Source organism: Salarias fasciatus, assembly GCF_902148845.1.
Source record: "Salarias fasciatus chromosome 7 unlocalized genomic scaffold, fSalaFa1.1 super_scaffold_4, whole genome shotgun sequence".
Lineage (NCBI taxonomy): Eukaryota > Metazoa > Chordata > Actinopteri > Blenniiformes > Blenniidae > Salarias > Salarias fasciatus.
The window spans coordinates 18,696,786-18,714,528 of record NW_021941229.1 but is presented as its reverse complement, the minus strand read 5'-3'; the positions used below and the strand labels follow the sequence as shown (position 1 = coordinate 18,714,528).

The following is a 17,743-nucleotide window of genomic DNA, read 5'->3' as shown; positions in this document are numbered from 1 at the left end:
AGGCCATTTCTTATGGTTGTTGGTTTCAGCAGAACTGGAGGTGCTATGATCACCTGATATTTCACAAGAAGCAGAAAAAGGGGGGAAATGATTCGGTTTGAATTGAATGAATGAAAAATGAGAGTGAGTTGAAATCTGACATGGACAAGGCTATCTTTGATCCTGGCTAAGCCCTGGGCCTAAAACTGAGCCAAGGTTTGCTCACAGATATCCATAATTATGTCATCTTGTGGAGATAAGTTTGGGTTTTAGGATTTCTGATCACTGCTAATGTTTGTTCCCTCTCTTTCCTCATCTTTTGTCTCGGCAGATCTGTGATGCAGTGGCTCAACAGGGTTCAGTCCTTCCTCTACTGCAATGAGAATGGGTTTTGGGGAACCTTCCTGGAGAGCCAAAGGACATGTGTGTGCCACACAGGTGTCACACTGTGCCAGCGACCCATACCGTGTGTCATAGGTGGCAACAACAGCTGTGCCATGTGCAGCCTGGCCAACATCTCACAATGTGGCTCCTGCAACAAGGGCTACAAGTTGTACCGCGGTCGCTGCGAGCCCCAGAATGTGGACTCAGAACGTAGCGAGCAGTTCATCAGCTTTGAAACTGACCTGGACTTTCAGGACCTGGAGCTCAAATACTTGTTGCAGAAAATGGATTCACGATTGTACATCCACACTACCTTCATTAGCAATGAGATCCGCCTCGAGACATTCTTCGACCCACGGTGGCGCAAACGCATGTCCCTGACTCTCAAAAGTAACAAAAACCGGATGGACTACCTCCACATGATAATCGGTTTATCGATGAAGATCTGCCAGATGAGAAATAGCAGCATTGACCCCATGTTCTTTGTTTATGTCAACCCATTCAGCGGGAGCCACTCGGAAGGCTGGAGCATGCCATTTGGCGAGCATGGGTACCCACGCTGGGAAAAAGTACGATTGCAGAACTCGCAGTGCTTCAACTGGACTCTGCTTTTGGGAAACCGGTGGAAAACTTTCTTTGAGACGGTGCACATCTACCTGCGCAGTCGTGCCAAGATCCCGACCGGCCTCCGCAACGACACGGGACAGGGCCCCGTGGATCTCGCAGACCCCAACAAACGGCAGATCTACATCAAAATCTCCGACATCCAAGTTTTCGGTTACAGCCTGCGCTTCAACGCCGACCTGCTCCGCAGTGCCGTGCAGCAGGTCAACCAGTCGTACACGCAAGGAACCCAGTTCTACTCGTCCTCATCGGTCATGCTCCTGCTACTCGACATTCGGGATCGGATTAACCGCCTCGCGCCGCCGTCCGCTCCCGGCAAACCCCAGCTGGACCTCTTCTCTTGTATGCTGAAGCATCGGCTGAAGCTCAACAACAGCGAGATGATTCGGGTCAATCATGCCTTGGACATGTACAGCACAGAAATACTAAAACAATCAGATCACCTGACTGCTAAACTTTGTTGAACCCAACATTAACATAAGGAGCGCAGACTAAACAGAAACACCCGACAACTATGAACTATGAGGGGATATTAATCTTTTTCTTTTCTCTTTTTCATTTTTTGACCTTTTCTGCCTTTTGATGTAATATTAACTTTGTAAGCATAATTCTTAAAGAGAAAAAGGAAAAGGCATTGATGAAAAGCTTTTTTTCTGTCAGATAAAGAAGAGTAATGGAACCACTTTAAGGACTGTATCATATTTGTCCCAGCATGTCTGTAATTCCCTAAAAGAACTTAAAAGAGAGAGAGAGAGAGAGAGGAAAAAAAAAATTAAATCTATGTACTGGTGAAAAAGAGGCCTTGATTTTGCTTGGAGGGATCAAAGGTTATATCTGAAACTGCCATTCTTTATTGAGGAAAAAAAAAAAAAACAACAACACATTTTTAAAGAAAAACAATATAACACAAGGGCAGATCAGATATCATTTTATTTCAGCAAATGTGCAAAATATTTCGGACATAAAGGACAGTTTATTATTGAAAAAAAAAGAAAAGATGTTTATACATTGTAAGGATTAAATAGCCCTAGTGAGTAAGTAGTCAACACATTACTTATAGACTCTTTATGACATTTCAGACCCACGGTGAATCTGCATTGCTCTTTGTGAGTTATGAGGCACTCGATCATTGTTCTGACACATAAGGCACACAGCAGGGCAGTAATGGATAGTCATGTCAAATAACAAAAGCCAGCTGTTTATATATACATATATATGTGGGTGAATGTGTGTGTATGTGTGAGTGTGCGCGCGTCTTTTTCTTTGGCTTGATGCTTATTGCTGTCTGTTAATTGAATGTGTCATTTGAGATTGACTCCAGTCTTTGCTGAATCTTGCATTTGGAGCGCTTCTTCCCGTGTTTGAAATTCAAGCTGTGTTTTTCACAAGGCAGTACCTCCTGGTGCGTGAGTGCAATATTGTGGTCTGAAGATTTAACAATCAATGCTATTTTGTACAGCTTTGCAAAATGTACATGTTGTGACTGCTGATTTGTGAAGCTTTTCAGCACCAAGAGCAAAATATAAACATTCATCATTCAGGCACATTTGCGAGAGAACTTAAAGCCATACACTTCCCTGAGGTAGACATACAGTGAGGCATAAAGTTCATCACTATTACACCGATCTCATAACACTGGAAAAAGAAAAACCTTCCATTTGAGTGTTTTTTTCTTTATTCTCTCAGATGATTTCAGATAAGAGCACAGCAAAAAGGAAGATGACAAGTGAAAGCGTACCACAATGACCTATGATCGTGTTGTAAAGCCATTCAATTTCTATGTTGTGCCACAGGAAAAAATAAAAAAAACAAGAAAAAAGGAAAAAAAAAAAAGAAGATATGGTTATATTAAAGCTTAAAATACGTTTTGGCAGTGTTTAATATGTACGCTTTTTATGGCCATGTGTAAAAATGTCTGTTTATTTTTTTTTTTCCGTTTGGAGATATGAAATTGAACATGTTTTGCATGTTGCCAGAAGCATCATCAGAGCTGACATTTTATTTCACGCTTTTAATCATCGATCTGAAGAATGAAACACTACCTATGTATCAGTGGTCACATTTTATCTGGGTAATCTAATGCTGAAACTTCATCATCGGTCCACCCAATTACTTTATACCAGATAGCAAACCCAAAGCCACTCCTTTTCTACCACTTAATGCTGCGAATGGTCAAATTGAGAAATAAAACTCGGGCACTGTACTTCCTGCCACGCTGTCCAAACTCTGGAATAACCTTTCTCCAAATGTGAAAGCTGCCAGCCCAACTGCAAGCTTTGATTGTAACATCTGAAAACAATCTTATTGTCGATTTTTCTTTTTTTCTTCTTCTTTATTTCAATCCTCATTTCTGTTAATATTTTTGATGTATATTGTTTGTGTTTGTGTTTAATTTTGTAAGCTTCATTCTTTTGTATTGTGATGAGACTAGTCTTGAAGGATCAGCTGCTGGGAACATCAGCAAAGGTATGTGATATGTCGTGGGACAAGATTGATGGATTGTGATGTAAAAGTTGGCGAGATCCAGATTTACACCTCGACTGGTCTCCTGATATGTCTTCATAACAGAGATTCTGTCTGTTCTTTGGTTTTTTTTGTAACTTTTTGTGGAAGCACTTTTAATGTGATTTATAGAAGAGAAATTATTCATTCATTTAAGTTTGTTCGGAAAGATTGGGCTATGGAGACGAACCTGGAGCTTTGTCAGACTCAGTTCTGTGTTGAAAGTTGTGAGCTCCATCTGAACTTCGGACTGCTGAGCTGTGTATTGTTTTTCACCTTATTAGTGTGCTGATGTTGGTAGTCTAACAAAAATGCGTTAGCATTGCCACCGCGACACGTGCATGCTAAACTAAAACCCAAGATTGATTTAAGCCAACATAGAGGGAGCTGAGTCTGACGAAGTAAAGGTGAAAAGAAGAGCGTCTTCTTTCGCTTGAAAGTGTGTGTTCCTGCTAATTCCGGCTAGTTTTTTGGAGGGTAATTTATCTGAAAAAAGAGGCTTTATTTAAGAAGCCAACCAAGCAAGAAATGGCCATTTTCTCCATGCACAGCATGTCCAGAGATAATAGGACCCACACACCCACCTCTGGAGTCTGTCTCATAAGTTGGATCTAATCAGAACAGAAGATGTATTTTTAAAGCAACGGGAGCGAAAAACGCCTCTCCTCATTCAGAAAGATCATCTGTGATGACGCATAAAGGGTCAGAAATGAGTCAGGATTTCTTTGAATTGTGAATCATGCAGAGCTACTCTAGTGGAGACTCGTATTAAGAAAATACACAAGCATAATGTGAACCTTCGTCAAATGGACACAATTCTGAATACGATACAAAGGCAGTAAATAGGAATTTAGACTCGATTATTAACTTGATTGCGCAGCATTAATATTGGACTATCCAAATGAATTGTCACCATTTTATTTATCATTATTATTTTTATTATTATTATTATTATTATTATTAAGTGCCTGTTATCAATCCCTTTAACATGTTCAGAGCTTGGAGAAAACTTTTCTCATGTCACACGGATGAGTGACACTGAATTCGCTTCAGAATTTAAAAACCGCAGATGTTGATCAAATCCACTTTATTCGCTTCTCCTGCGATCGGCCCCTTCGAAGAGGTTTGTGCATGTGGGGAAATCGACCACCAGACGGAGGCCGCGGTTGACTCGAGGTGACGGTGGATGTTTTTTTCCCTCTCCCCTGTTGTACAATATATCTGTAAATATGAATTATGTTACAGTAACAACACACTGCTACAGTAACGATATATTAAAATATAACGGTATTGAAAGGGAATACAAAGACTACAAAAAAAATAGCCCTCCATTTGAGTACATTAGCACAAAATACAGGGCACCCATGTCTTATGTAATCTGATTAGATTCATGACCATTTATGACTTTTTATATTGTCAGAACATGCTGTATATTACGATTTAGTTTCGAGCCACTTGCAAGGTCCATAAAACAAGCACATTTTACGCGTATGGCATTATGCTATCACAGTGTTGCTTACTGTACATGTATCCATGAATATGTCTGAAGATTTTTACACCTAATAACTTGCCTATGTACTTTTTTTGCTATTCTGTTGGGATCATTATATCAGCTTATTTTAAATGAATGTTTCATATAATAATCTATTTCTCATTAAAATGCTATATTTAATAAGAAGAGCAAGGAGTGTTTGTACCATTTACCTTTTTTGTAGAGACTACAGGAGTAGCCTGCACACAAAAAGGCCACACTCGGTGTTTACAAAGCCAAAGAACCACCTGGTTTTACTGTGCTGGCATGTTAAAATTGGACACAATACTTTTTTTTTCTTTTTTTCCTAACAGCTGCCGCTTCTATAGAGGACTCTCGGCGTGAGCAGTAGCCCGTCTCTGAAGTTTGCTGATAACAAAGATTTGTTTTCCGGCCGACCGGCTCTTTGTTTCGCTTTACGTTTTATTGTTTCCAGAATGCAAGGAGGAAAAATAATGTTTGTGCTAAAGGATTCACGCCGGGCAAGTCAGCGGCATTCATCATCGCCACCATTCAGCATTTCCACCCTTATCATATAGACCCAAGTGGTCTGTCCATCTATTCATCCCCTTAATCAGTCCCCGCTTTTGTCTTCGCAGCACTCCAGTGGCTCAAAGTGGCGCCGGTATGAGCATCAAAGCCAAAGCATTTATCTTGAATTTGCATACATTCAGATGAGCCCTCGATGACGTGTGAGAGACGCGTAGGCTATCACCTGACAGCTGGCGTTCCGTCATGAATTAGCTGGAGAAGATCTGCGTTCGCAATAGCGACTCGTTCTCTCCGCTGATCTTGGTGGATCAGCTGGAAAATGGATGAGGTTGATGGGCCACAACATGTCGTGAAATAAACCTTGATGGTTCCTGGACAAACATTTTACGGGTCATCAGTTTCATTAAATGGCCTCATTAGAGATTACAGGCGAGGTGCTTCCAGGAAGAATCTCCAGGTTGCACGAAAAGACTGATTTAAAACACTTATATGACATTAAGACAAAGGAGAACTTTGACAAGAAGGCATTTGACATTTTCTTAATCTGTCGTTTCACTTACTGTTCATATATAATGATCAGTGGTAAAGAATTTTCAACAAAATTGCAATTCATATATTCTGACATTTAATTCTCTGCTTTGTGTTTGGTGAGACTGATGCCCTTCAAGCTCTTCTGAGGATAAATATTTCAACTATTCAGTTCAAGAAATACTTCCCTAATTTTTTAGACGCCAGTGACAGGATGAGAATTGACATTAGTCCACATATTTAGGATGTGCTGTGCAAACTATGCACTATTTTCGTCTAACTCTGAAAAGTTGAAAAAAATGTGCCTCCATGCCTTATTTGGCATGCAGAGGATAACTAGAGTTTTCAAAATAAAATGTCAAGCAAAGTTTGTGTTCCCAAAAACAGCAAGGTTAACCTTGAAAAAATAAAAGAGAAAAAGTATTTTTCTTACTACACCAAAAACTGAGGAGAGACTGAGGTGTTTTTTTTTTTTTTTTAAGTTTGACATGGCTCTGTGCTGCAGCTGCAGTTACATTGACTTTGCATTTTTAAGTCCTGCTTATCTGCAAAAAAGAAAAAAGTACTTTGATGTACTGGATGGCACTGAACAGCACGAGAGACTAGTGTAGTATGTGTGTATTTGCATGTTTGAGGAAAGGATTTTGGATTCTGCATCTGAATAAGGAGCAACCTTGAGATTATCTGTTTGACTAATCCAGCAACAAGAGCATTACAGTCGCCCAATCTGCTAAAGAGGTTTTATTTCACTTTTTTTTTTTTTATTTCCCCCAAATTCACTTGAGACATAAGTCTTCTGACTTTTGTGTTTTACTTGATGTGAGAGATGAAAACAGTGATAGAAATCTGCCCTAGTTATGTTCCTGGCATATGACTTCAAAATTCCTGACCTGCTTTCTCTATTCGAAAAGCAGCGACTCGAAACATAAATATATATATCTGTCCTTGTTTCTCAGCACCTGCTTCCAGAATATACATACATACATATATAGGCTATAAGTGTGTGCGAAGTGTCCCTTGAGGACCAGGTTTGTTATAAGGTATTCAAATTGGAGAGACAATTTTCCCCGTAAATGTAAATATTTTCTATTTTCTATTAAATAAATGTTTAAATCACTTACTTTGAGGTCTGGTTTTCAAGTCCAGCATCCTGCATGGTTTAGGTCCATCCTGGTTACACACCTGAATGCAATCAGCACCTCGTTACTGGCCTTTATACAAGCTTGGAAAAGGCAGCATTAGACCGAGGCGTGCTGAAGCACCAAGATGTCTGAAACGTGCAGAACATTGGCTCTCGAGGATCGCAGTTTGACACTTCTGGGTTAAATTCATGTGTTCAGGGGCTTTTCACATGATCAATATGGCCTTCATAGACACAAGTTTGTAAATACCTTAAGGTTATTGTAGTCTGTTTTATTGTGTTTATAAGTTATAGCTTCTCATATTAAAATCCAAAAGACTGGAAATAAAAACAATCATCTTGCTGCTGTGCTATTTACAAGAAAAAAAAAAAAAAAAAAAAAGGGTGAAATAATTGAAGTCTTTCATTCTAGGCTCGTCAGGGGGTCCAGTGTTGTTCTTTTTTAATCTCATATTGACAGTGTGCTTGTCGTCATGTCTGTGAGCATTTTTTTCCTTTTGCATTCCTTCATTTCTACTGAAAACGGTTTTGATTTCACCCGCGGCTCCGAATGCATCACTCTGGACACGCTCCCCAAGAGGCTTCTCCCCAGTCCGCACTGCCAGCTGTGCTGGTTGGAATTCCTGGTCAAGCTGAGGGAGCCTCTGCCAAGCATTGAACCCAGGTTTCTGCAGTAATGTGCCACCTGGACACATGGTTTCATACCCATCGGTGTGTGTGTGTGTGTGTGTGTGTGTGTGTGTGTGTGTGTGTGTGTGTGTGTGTGTGTGTGTGTGTGTGTGTGTGTGTGTGTGTGTGTGTGTGCCTTCGATGAACCAGTTTCATGCACACACAATATGTTTAAAAAAAAAAAAAAAAAGTTTCCTAATGCCAGTATGATAAATCACATACTGAGAATGACTGTAATGTCACTGATGAAAGACTAATATACTATACTGTACATGCAGAGGTGTTACAGTTTAATCAGACCAAACTGCTTGCAGCCATTTAACTATACGTTTCCATTTACTGGAGAAAATAGTTGCGTGAAGAAAGACTGGCTGTTTTTTGTGTTTTGTTTTCCCCAGCATTAATCAAAGTCAAACAGAATGACTTTTTTTTTATATAGGAAAACGTTTCTTAGTAAAACAGGGACATAGCTATTTTTTTTATTGAGAGAGCTGCCTCATTCAAAACCAAAGCCAAAATATATATAAAAACAATGAAGGTTTTGCGAGTGATTTAATGCAGTAAGTGAAAGAGCTGATGAGCTTTGCACTTGAGACACTCTGCAATCAAGATGCCTGGATAATAGGAAATAAAGATGTCAACAGTCACAAGCAACGCTTCAACTGTGGAACAATTTACTGTCTGTTTTGCTACATGAATACCTGAATTCCCCTTGTAGCTTAGGGAGTTCATAGAAAGCATATCAAAAGTGCAATATTTCATGATTTCATGAATTGCAAAGCCTTGAAAGATTCCACCGTCTACAGTGCATAATGTTATCTAGAGAAATGGCAGTGTGCGGAACAGACAGTGGAAGGTAAAGTTTTCGATGTTTGGGCCCTCAGGCTGCACTACATTGAGAGAGCAGGCATCACTTTGTTCGAGGAACCCTGGAAACCACTGCATGGGTGAATTCTGTAAACACAGTTTACAGTAAAATAAACAAAACCAAGTTAAAGTTGCATGGTGTGAAGAAAAAGCCATGTGAGTGCAATAAAAGAAAAAAAAATCCAGCTTCCTTCCTTCAAAGCACATTGATGACAGACAAAACTAGAAATGTGAAACTGTTTTGCTGTCAGATTACTAAATCTTTACGTTCATTTTGTGGATCCTGTGTCCTGGAGTCTAAAAAGGAACTAAATCATCTGGCTTGTTGAGTGCACAGTTCAAAAGCCACTATTTCTGACGATCTGTTTAAATGAGTGCTTCGGTTCTGGATAGCTTACGCACCTGTAAAAGCGCTATCACTTTCAATCTATATCAACAGTAACTACAGGTTTAAAATGACATCTGCTACCCACTCAGGCAGCAACTCTTACAGTGAAGACCTTGCCTATTTCAGCAAGATGATACTAGGCCATACACTGCATCTATCACATCAGCATGGCTTCAATATAATAGAGGCTGAGAGCCTGCAGTTCAGACCTTTCACCAATGAAAATACTTGGAGTAACATAAAGAGAAAACTCAAGCAAAGCAAACCCATGACTGTTGAGCAGACAGAGACTCCACATCAGGGAAGAATGGCACAAATCGAGACGTTCTGAGGTGTGACATAAAAGAGAAAAGGTCAGGAGGGAGAAATTTATCAAAAGTGTCTGATTTACAATACAAGTGACAACAAATGAAATGCCAGGCCTGGCTTCAGAATGAACCAATGCCTGAAATAAAACTACTTTATAAGAAGCGAAAAATGGAAAAATAGTCCATCTCTGGCCGATGTTAACAAAATCAAAAGAACATTGGTCAAGAAAGAAGGCAGTTGACCCTTGCTTTACTCCAAATTAGACATACAACTTGATAGTGACACTATATGCCATGATCATATTATTGATCAGCATTAATCACACAAGGGAAGCTCACAAAAAACATAAACAAAAAACTGCTTCCTGTGAAGGTCCAGGGTTTCCCTCTTCTTGATGGAGTCCTGTTCCTGTTTTAGCCAAACTGCTGACTTCATCCTGACCACCTGTTTGAAAAGCATCAAAGATTTTAAACCGAATCAGAACAACAGGACCACTGTCAAAACTCTAGAAATAAATTATTACTCTCACATCCCAGGTATTTACAGACTGTTAATGTGAGAAAAGTGGAGGATACACCGTGTTAAAAATCTGTTGTTTTTTTTTTAGATGTGTTGATGTGATGAAACTCCACAATGTGAAAATATTTGAGATGTTGTATTTCTTCCATTATAAAACCAAGAAGAAAAAAAAAAGTCTTCCTGAGATTTACAGATCATTGCAACTTGTTCTCATTTACATTTTACACATCCTCACAACCGTTTTGGACTTGAAGTTGCATTTCTCAATTTGGAAAGCAAGCGGCACTCTGAATATTGTACTGGCAGTTACTGATAAGAAGTCAGTTTGGTTGCCCAGTTTTCTCTCTCCGCCCGTGTGCGGCTTATGGTTTCCGTTGGACGCGTTTGTTATGCCAAAGTGGGTGGAAGCAAATTCAATTGTCTGATCTGTGTCTGATGTTGTATCTACACCATGCTGTTGTTGTGACTCAGCGGGGTTTGTGACCTTTTTCTTGTCGTTGCTGGTAGGAGCCCACACCGAGTGTCAAATGAAGTGGCGCCGCTGAAGGATGCGGTCACTTTAGGGTGCTGCCCTTGCGGGAGGTAGAATGGTAGGAGGTGTTTGAGCTGCAAAGGGCAGTTGATGCTTTCTGCCAAAATTATTGGTGAAAAGGTCATGGACTGCTTAATTGATTAAGCACTGTATGACTGGCGCTTCTTCAGTGAAACCGCTCTGCAATTCATTTAACCCCTACCCTCCTCATTTGTATTCCGTCCAAGGACGGAAGCATTCAGACGAGCCAGAGACTGAATGAAACTGCAAAAGAAGATACTATGCAACATATCAGACAAGCCAGAATACATTGAATATTTTGGTTGCAACTGAAGCCAGAATAGATGAGTGGAGGCTGAAGACGAAACCTTTCCTTCTTGAGAAGCTGGGCAAGACTTTAATGATAGGAAAATCTGAGAAAAAAAACAAGAGTGAAGAACATATTCCAGGGATGGAAGGTTGTGCTGCCATTAAGAAAAAGCATCTGAAAGAGAATGCTGGTACTCCATCTGTGTCGGCATAAACCTGGCATTAACCCTACCCAGATTGGGAAAAAGCCTAGAACTGACTGTGTTATCAGTTGGAGGAATGCATTACGTGCAGGTGGAGCTGGGGCTGGCTTCAATAATAGCCAATCCAATCAAGCTCTTTAAAAAGCGCTGCAGGCTGTGGTTCTTCGGAAGGCTGTGGAGAAAAGGCTTCACTAGCAAAAATTCACATCAGTGAAAACTGATCTACCTGTCTTTGAGGTGCACTCACCGTGACCACATGCATTACTATGGACCAGCAGGCTCCCCTGGGCCTACATAGAGAAAAAAAAAAAAAAAAAAAAAGATTAGGAGGAGGGAATACAGCGTTTCCCCGCTCGTGCAATGCTCTGTGAATGACCGCACATTATCAGGAGTCGTTCAATGATGTCAGAGGTGAAGGAAAAGTTAGCCTTTAACAGGCCGTGTCCCCAGGCAGGGGAGGTGGACCGTGACGCACAGTGCTCCTGAGGAGCCCGTCTCTGAGGGATGTGAAGGTATGCAGTCTGGGATATCCGTTGATGCATTACAATACTTTTTGTTTGATCTTTCTATTCATGTTACGGGCACTGCCCTCAGAAGGCTCCCCTCGTCTTCAGCTATGCGGTCAGTGTGGGGGATTTGACAGGTTGCCACGGGCAGACATCATTATCTGAAGATGGAATCTTACTGGATATTCAAACACTGATTGGTGTGGCCATGGGCCTGGGTGACAGCTGCTCAGCATCAGAGACTGATTGAAATCCTTCTTGAACCCCTTGGAAGCCACACCCCTTTGGGAGGAGGAAGAAGGGCAGATAATGTCAGTGGATTGGGTTGAAGAGGTGTTTGTGGCTGAACTTCTTATACTCCTGCTTTGAAAATCCATATAGGGAATGTAGTGTGTATGTATTATCTGTTTTGGTTCTTTCTGTAGCAGTTTTTTCAGTATCTTCTTTTCAGTAGAAGAGGAAATAACTTCCTCCAACCAATAATCCACGTGTTTTTTATGTTGCTTTCCCTTTTCTCACCTCGAGCCGGGGTTGTAGCAATTCAACACAAATTAAACAGTATTAATCATGCGGTCCACACAGAAGAGCCTTTGAAAGTGACCTGACCGACAATATTACAGTTCTAAAATGTCCTCAGAGGTGCCACTTGTTCATTAGCTCCTTTGAAGCGTGTGCTGCAGAGAATCTCTTTGAATTTGAACCTGGGTCTGCTGCTCACATGATGTTTGTCAAACGCGTCCAAAGTCTGCTGATTACATCCCGTTCAGTGTGAAAATGCTGGCACAATTAAATATCCTGACAGCTCCATCAACATGTCAAAAGTTTGCAACTGGTGAAGACTGGAATATCGATGTAGTTTAAGCTTAAATCACCACTTTCAATAGAAGCACTCAACAGCAACTAACAGTGCAGCTAATAATCAAGGCAGGCCACTATTTGCTTGCAAGGCAGTACATTTCTTCAAAAAACCCAAAATAAGCACATGTCCCCTGCAGCTCATGCTGTCACTTGAGCATTTTTCTGTTCATAAGTGTCTGGATTACTTTACTGAAAGACACTTTGAAACTTTGCTTTGGACTCGACAAAAAAAATATCCATCTATCTGTTTCAAGACCGCATGAGCCTGAGCCAGTGCCAGAGCACATCCACATTGACAGAGTCATCAGCCAACCTCACAAGATTCTGGACCCACGCATGTGAAGAACATGGAAACTCCATACAGAAACACTGCACTAATTGTGGCCACAGTGCAGAAGTTACAAAAGCGAAGCACTAAAAAAAATATATATATAAAAAGTGCTCCGCTCCTACAATGAAATGTGACATCCTGGTGGGAACTGTATATCCATATGTCACAAAACGGAGGGAAAAAACAGGGTCCATCATCAGCTTGTGCACTTTGACAACAAATCTCAAAACACAAAAATATTTATCATCTCTGTGTTTGCATATTGATAAATCACACAGTCAACATTATCTCATATTGCTTTCTCCCCATATATCATGCAGCTTTTCTTTCCTCTCCTGTGTGTTAGTCTCAGTTTGGCACATGCGGCTCCACCTTTATTCTTCGCCTGGAGTCCTGTCTTTTACCCCCTGTGAGGTCAGTGTGATCTCCATATTGTCCAGCAGCGCTGTGTGAAGCACACATCATGCCGTGCAAAATCCACAGTTCTCTGAGGACTATATTATAACGCATTATCCCAGAGGGTGGAGGACCGAGTACGATTTGAAGTGGGGTTTTTTTCTCCATCGGTCTGACTCTTCCGGAAAAATCTATTTAAACATGAAATCTTACGCTCACACAAAACAGGCATTGTGCAATGAACAATGTTTTAAAAAGACAGTGCTGTTGTCTGCAGGGAGGATGCCATCCAAGTTGGCATCCGCTTTGAAAATGGCACGACTCACAGCTTTGGCAGAACGGTAGGAAGTCATGCACACTCCTGAGATGGACATTGTGTGGTCACCAGAAAACGTGCTGTGCTCTCCAGACAAGAAATGGACTAAGAACATTTTAACGGCAACAGCATTGCACAGGTTGAACTGCATCTCACCTCCTGATCAGCACTGACATTTTTTGATGCCAAGAAATTACCAAACGGCCACTGAAGCCAAAAATGACGACGGTTTGCGCCCTTGGAAAAGTGCACAGCGACTGCGTGCCTACAGAGCAGGGTTGCACCAGCAGTGTGACTGAGGGAGTTTTAATTAATGTTGCTGAACGGTTTACATCTTTCGAGGCTGCAGACTGCGGCAAGAAATGAAAGCACTGTGAACTCTGTGATCCCACGCAGATCAAACAGACACAGTACACATGTGCAACATGGAACAAATACAATAATGCATTAGCTGTACTGCTCCCAGCAGCAGCATCTTTGTGTCAAATATGATTATCGTTTAGAATAACAATGTTCTTTTGCATAAAATATCATACAAACATTGGTTTTTGATGTACATTCAGGAAGAAACACTTTACCAACGTCAGTCCTCCATGGAGTCTGTAAACCAAACCTTAACGTTTTTAAACTTGATCGGGATACTTTGCCATGTGTGGACTGTTAAAACACAGACCAGACTATTTCAGTAAGACCTGGGTTGCTTGATTCAAAACATGCTCCCTAAATACACCTGCACTATGAAAAATAAAGAAAACGGCCTCATTCTACGCTCTTTAAACTGCATTTAGATTTTTTCCTTCTTCTTCTTTTTCTTTTTCAGACCTGTAAAAGACTTTTTAAAACAGAATGAATACTTTCAAATGCACTGATGATGCACAATGATTTCTGCATTAACTGTGTCTGATCTCTTAAAACTACAACGGGACTCGGTGAAGTCCCGTAGTAGATTTCAGCATGAAGGCCCATACTCTTCACAGAAAAGTCAGATATTTCATGGTAAACTTCTATAATATACTCTCTGATCTAAAAGCAGACTATTTGGGGTACAGATGGTGTTTTAAACTGAATCCAGACTTGTAAAAATTAAGCTCTCAAAAATCAATTCCTGCAATTTCTGCCAAAGTGTTGCACTTCATGTCAAAGGATTAATTTGTCTATGCTCCCCTCCACCCCCATGACCATGGTTTGATGCTAAAAGTGAAATAGCAATTGTGTTTTGCTGAGATTAAAACAAAAAAAAAAAATGCCTGCTTAAGCATTGTACATAAATATAACAGACATTAGCAGTGTGTGTCCACCTGGGAGTTCACTATTTATTCAAAATCAAAAACACGCACAGCACATCAGAGCTATAAACCCTCCAGGTGAAGTTAAAGAGGAAAGTGCTGTTGATTAGCTACAATCCACAGGAGCGTTGCCCCTACATCTGACTGTAGCCGCCGAATCAGCTACTCATAATGTCAGCTGTGTTAAGTCACGTCCCCTGAAGCTGTGGTTGTTTACCTTACCTGACTGTCTGATACTTTCCTGCGCCGCTTTCAAATGGGGTGTTCTCTCATATCTATGAGCTCCGAGATAAAGAGAGACAGTTTTCAGTGGAGTACAAGTGAACACAAAAACCAAGGGGAGAAAAATGCGCTCACAGCCAGAGACAACCTTTGCATTTCCTTTTAAAGAACTGAATCCATGGCAAGGCAGTGCTGTAAACATGAACCCCGGCCAACAAAAGAGGAGCTCAACACAGTGGAAAGTATCTCTGTTCAAATAATTTTTTCAATGCTCACAAAAGCAGATGTCAGTCCTGGTGCTGTTTGCAACATCCTATTTGAGTGAGTCTGTTTATTGTTACTCTTCCTCCCCCCCTTTCAAGCCATCCATCTTTTATACGAGTAAGGGATGTGAAGGATAGAGACTATCTGCAAAACAGAGAGTGCACCTTGAGCAGCGCGCTTCTCCATAACAAGGCTAACATAGAAACGCTATGTCTCAGGTACAAAGTGAAATCTATAGCCCAGTAGATGGTGTACCCCATCATAAAGAGAGCTTATTGGTCTAAATTTCGAAAAATACAAATGTGGGATTAGATCCACCCAACATTGAAAAGTTGAGATGCTCAAGGGAAGGCCAGTCTATTTGCCTATTTTGGCCAAAAACAACTCTAACATTTATTAAATAGCATAATTAACCTTAACAAAAGGGAAACAATATTACTGTCTTGAGTTTTCTTTATTTTTCTTTGAGCCAGTTGCTAACTCTTATCCTTTTCTGCGATTAATCGCTTTTTTCTTTGTATAACCTTGTGATAATTGCTTCCCTATAGTGAGAGAGACAATCATCGCTCCTTCCTCCAAACCTTCAAATACCACTTAAAATAAGCATTTTCTTCTTGTCAGCATGGTCAGCTTACTTATTGGTGGTATCCTGTATTTCCAATATGCGCCTGGTTGCGGCAAATTATTTGTCACTATTCTCTAATCGCATTTTTTGCTTGTTGATGTTCATCAGTCACAAATGATTAACCTTATTGGACAAACTTTAGAAATGTTTCTAATGAGACTCCCTGTCTTTGGTGGACGAATGCTGAGCACGCCCACCACTTTGGCGCCCCCGGGTTATTCTCCAAGTGACAGACAAGCTCACTAAGCATGTATGCCATTAGTACATGCTGCTAACGCAACATTCTACCTGTTCAACCAGCATCCTGCCACACTCAATTAACAGCTTCTTCTTCACAGGTGGCATCTGCACAACCGCTGTACCTCAGCATTGGCATGGTGCTGCCCCCCCTGTCAGTCCTCTCTCCGATGCTTCCTCTTTTATTACTATCGCCCCCCTTTTCCTGCGTCCTTGTGTGCTTTCTGCTGTCTTGACCACACTCGCCTGTTATCCCTGTCAATCAACCGAGCTGAGGCCACTTTCCTAATCAGCCTCCCCTGTGTACACACTGCCTGTTCTCTATCAGTTCATCTGAGTTCCTGTCCTGGCATGACTGTCTCTGTCTCAGAACTCATGCCAGCAGCTCTTGGCTTGATCCTGGAGTTTCTTTCTTTTTGTTGCAAGTATCTACATCTGTCGTCCTTAGCTCAGCAAGTTGTGCTCTTGTGCTATCTCACCATGACCTTCATTGAAATTCAGTTTTTCTTTACTGCGCTTGCCTGGAGCCATGCATTGAGGCGCTCTAACCTGCAATCACAGCGGTAAACACTATTTTGAAGTGAGTGAACCGTTTAACTGTTCCTGGCTGCTTTTTTTTTTTCAGTTTAGCAAATATTCACTTTTCTCTGATGAATATTTCACTGGCTACAGCAAAAAAACTTTGATTGTCACTCCTTATATTTATAGAAAATAACGCCCCCCCCCCCCCTTTTTTTTTTTTTTAAATATTCTTCTTTTGGTTTTTCACAAATCACACTCTGATCATAACCTACAATTCAGTCTCTATATATTTTTTTTCAGAAACAGATTTAAGGATGCTGGTTTGCTCCATTTGCTCATCATCATGCCTAAAGTCGATGCACACCCCGAGCTTCAGTTCAGCGTCTGACGCTTCGTTCGAACCACCTGGCTGGGTGCAGTGCGGGAGCAGGATGCCTGGAGGAGACAGATGCCTTCTATCAAATACAGTGCATCCAATAGAACTCTGGCTGGGAATCAAATGCTCTGTGACTCATTTAATTAGAACAAGGTTGCAACAATGTAAGTCACAAGGTTTCCAAAAAAGAGAAGAAAAAAAATAAAACAAACAAACCCTGAGAGCATTTCAAAACAAAATTTTGGGGGAGGAAGAGTAAAATCTAATTTTATTTCACACTTTTGGAAGTGATAAGGTTCTGACACACAAATGGAACAAAACAAAGTGTTTTTTTTTTCCTAAAGTTCACAAACAGAGATCCTCCAGTCACTTGGAAAGTTGCCGAGGATGATGAAAAATGGGACAATGAAAATGCAAGGCTTATATATTGGAAAAGTGAGGAGGGAGATAAATAAATGTCAAATGAATGCAGCCAGTTAACAACAGAAACAGGTAAAGGTAACTCTGTGCTTTCCTGTGGGTGCAAAAAAAACAAAAAACGTTGACAGGAAAAAACACACTTGTTAGTGTACACTCTCGCCTTGCAAGGAATTAGACACAACCTGGCAGATAGCTCTCCTGATAATTGAAGACACTACACCATAAACACCTCAAGGCTGTTGTTATTCCGGAATCTTGTTAACAGCTGTGGATGACAGAAATGTGTGAGCGTTGATGTTGAGGGCATCCTGCAGAGCAAGTTTTGTCAGAGGCACACAAAAAAACCCCAAGATGAAGCATTTTAGCCAGGAAAATGTTGCCATGTTGACTTGTAGCGTTGACTTTAA

The 17,743-nt window shown here is 40.8% G+C and overlaps 1 protein-coding gene across 1 annotated transcript in view; it reads left to right on the top strand.

Annotated features, from left to right (window-relative positions):
• The window catches only part of brinp1 (bone morphogenetic protein/retinoic acid inducible neural-specific 1), a 124,270-nt gene extending 121,289 nt beyond the window's left edge, over nucleotides 1-2,981 (top strand). Inside the window, exon 8 of the mRNA XM_030085199.1 lies at nucleotides 311-2,981. Within this exon, the coding sequence (XP_029941059.1) occupies nucleotides 311-1,451 (1,141 nt within the window). The 3' untranslated portion in view covers nucleotides 1,452-2,981. The remainder of the gene's footprint in view (nucleotides 1-310) is intronic.
• The last annotated feature ends 14,762 nt before the right edge of the window (nucleotides 2,982-17,743 follow it).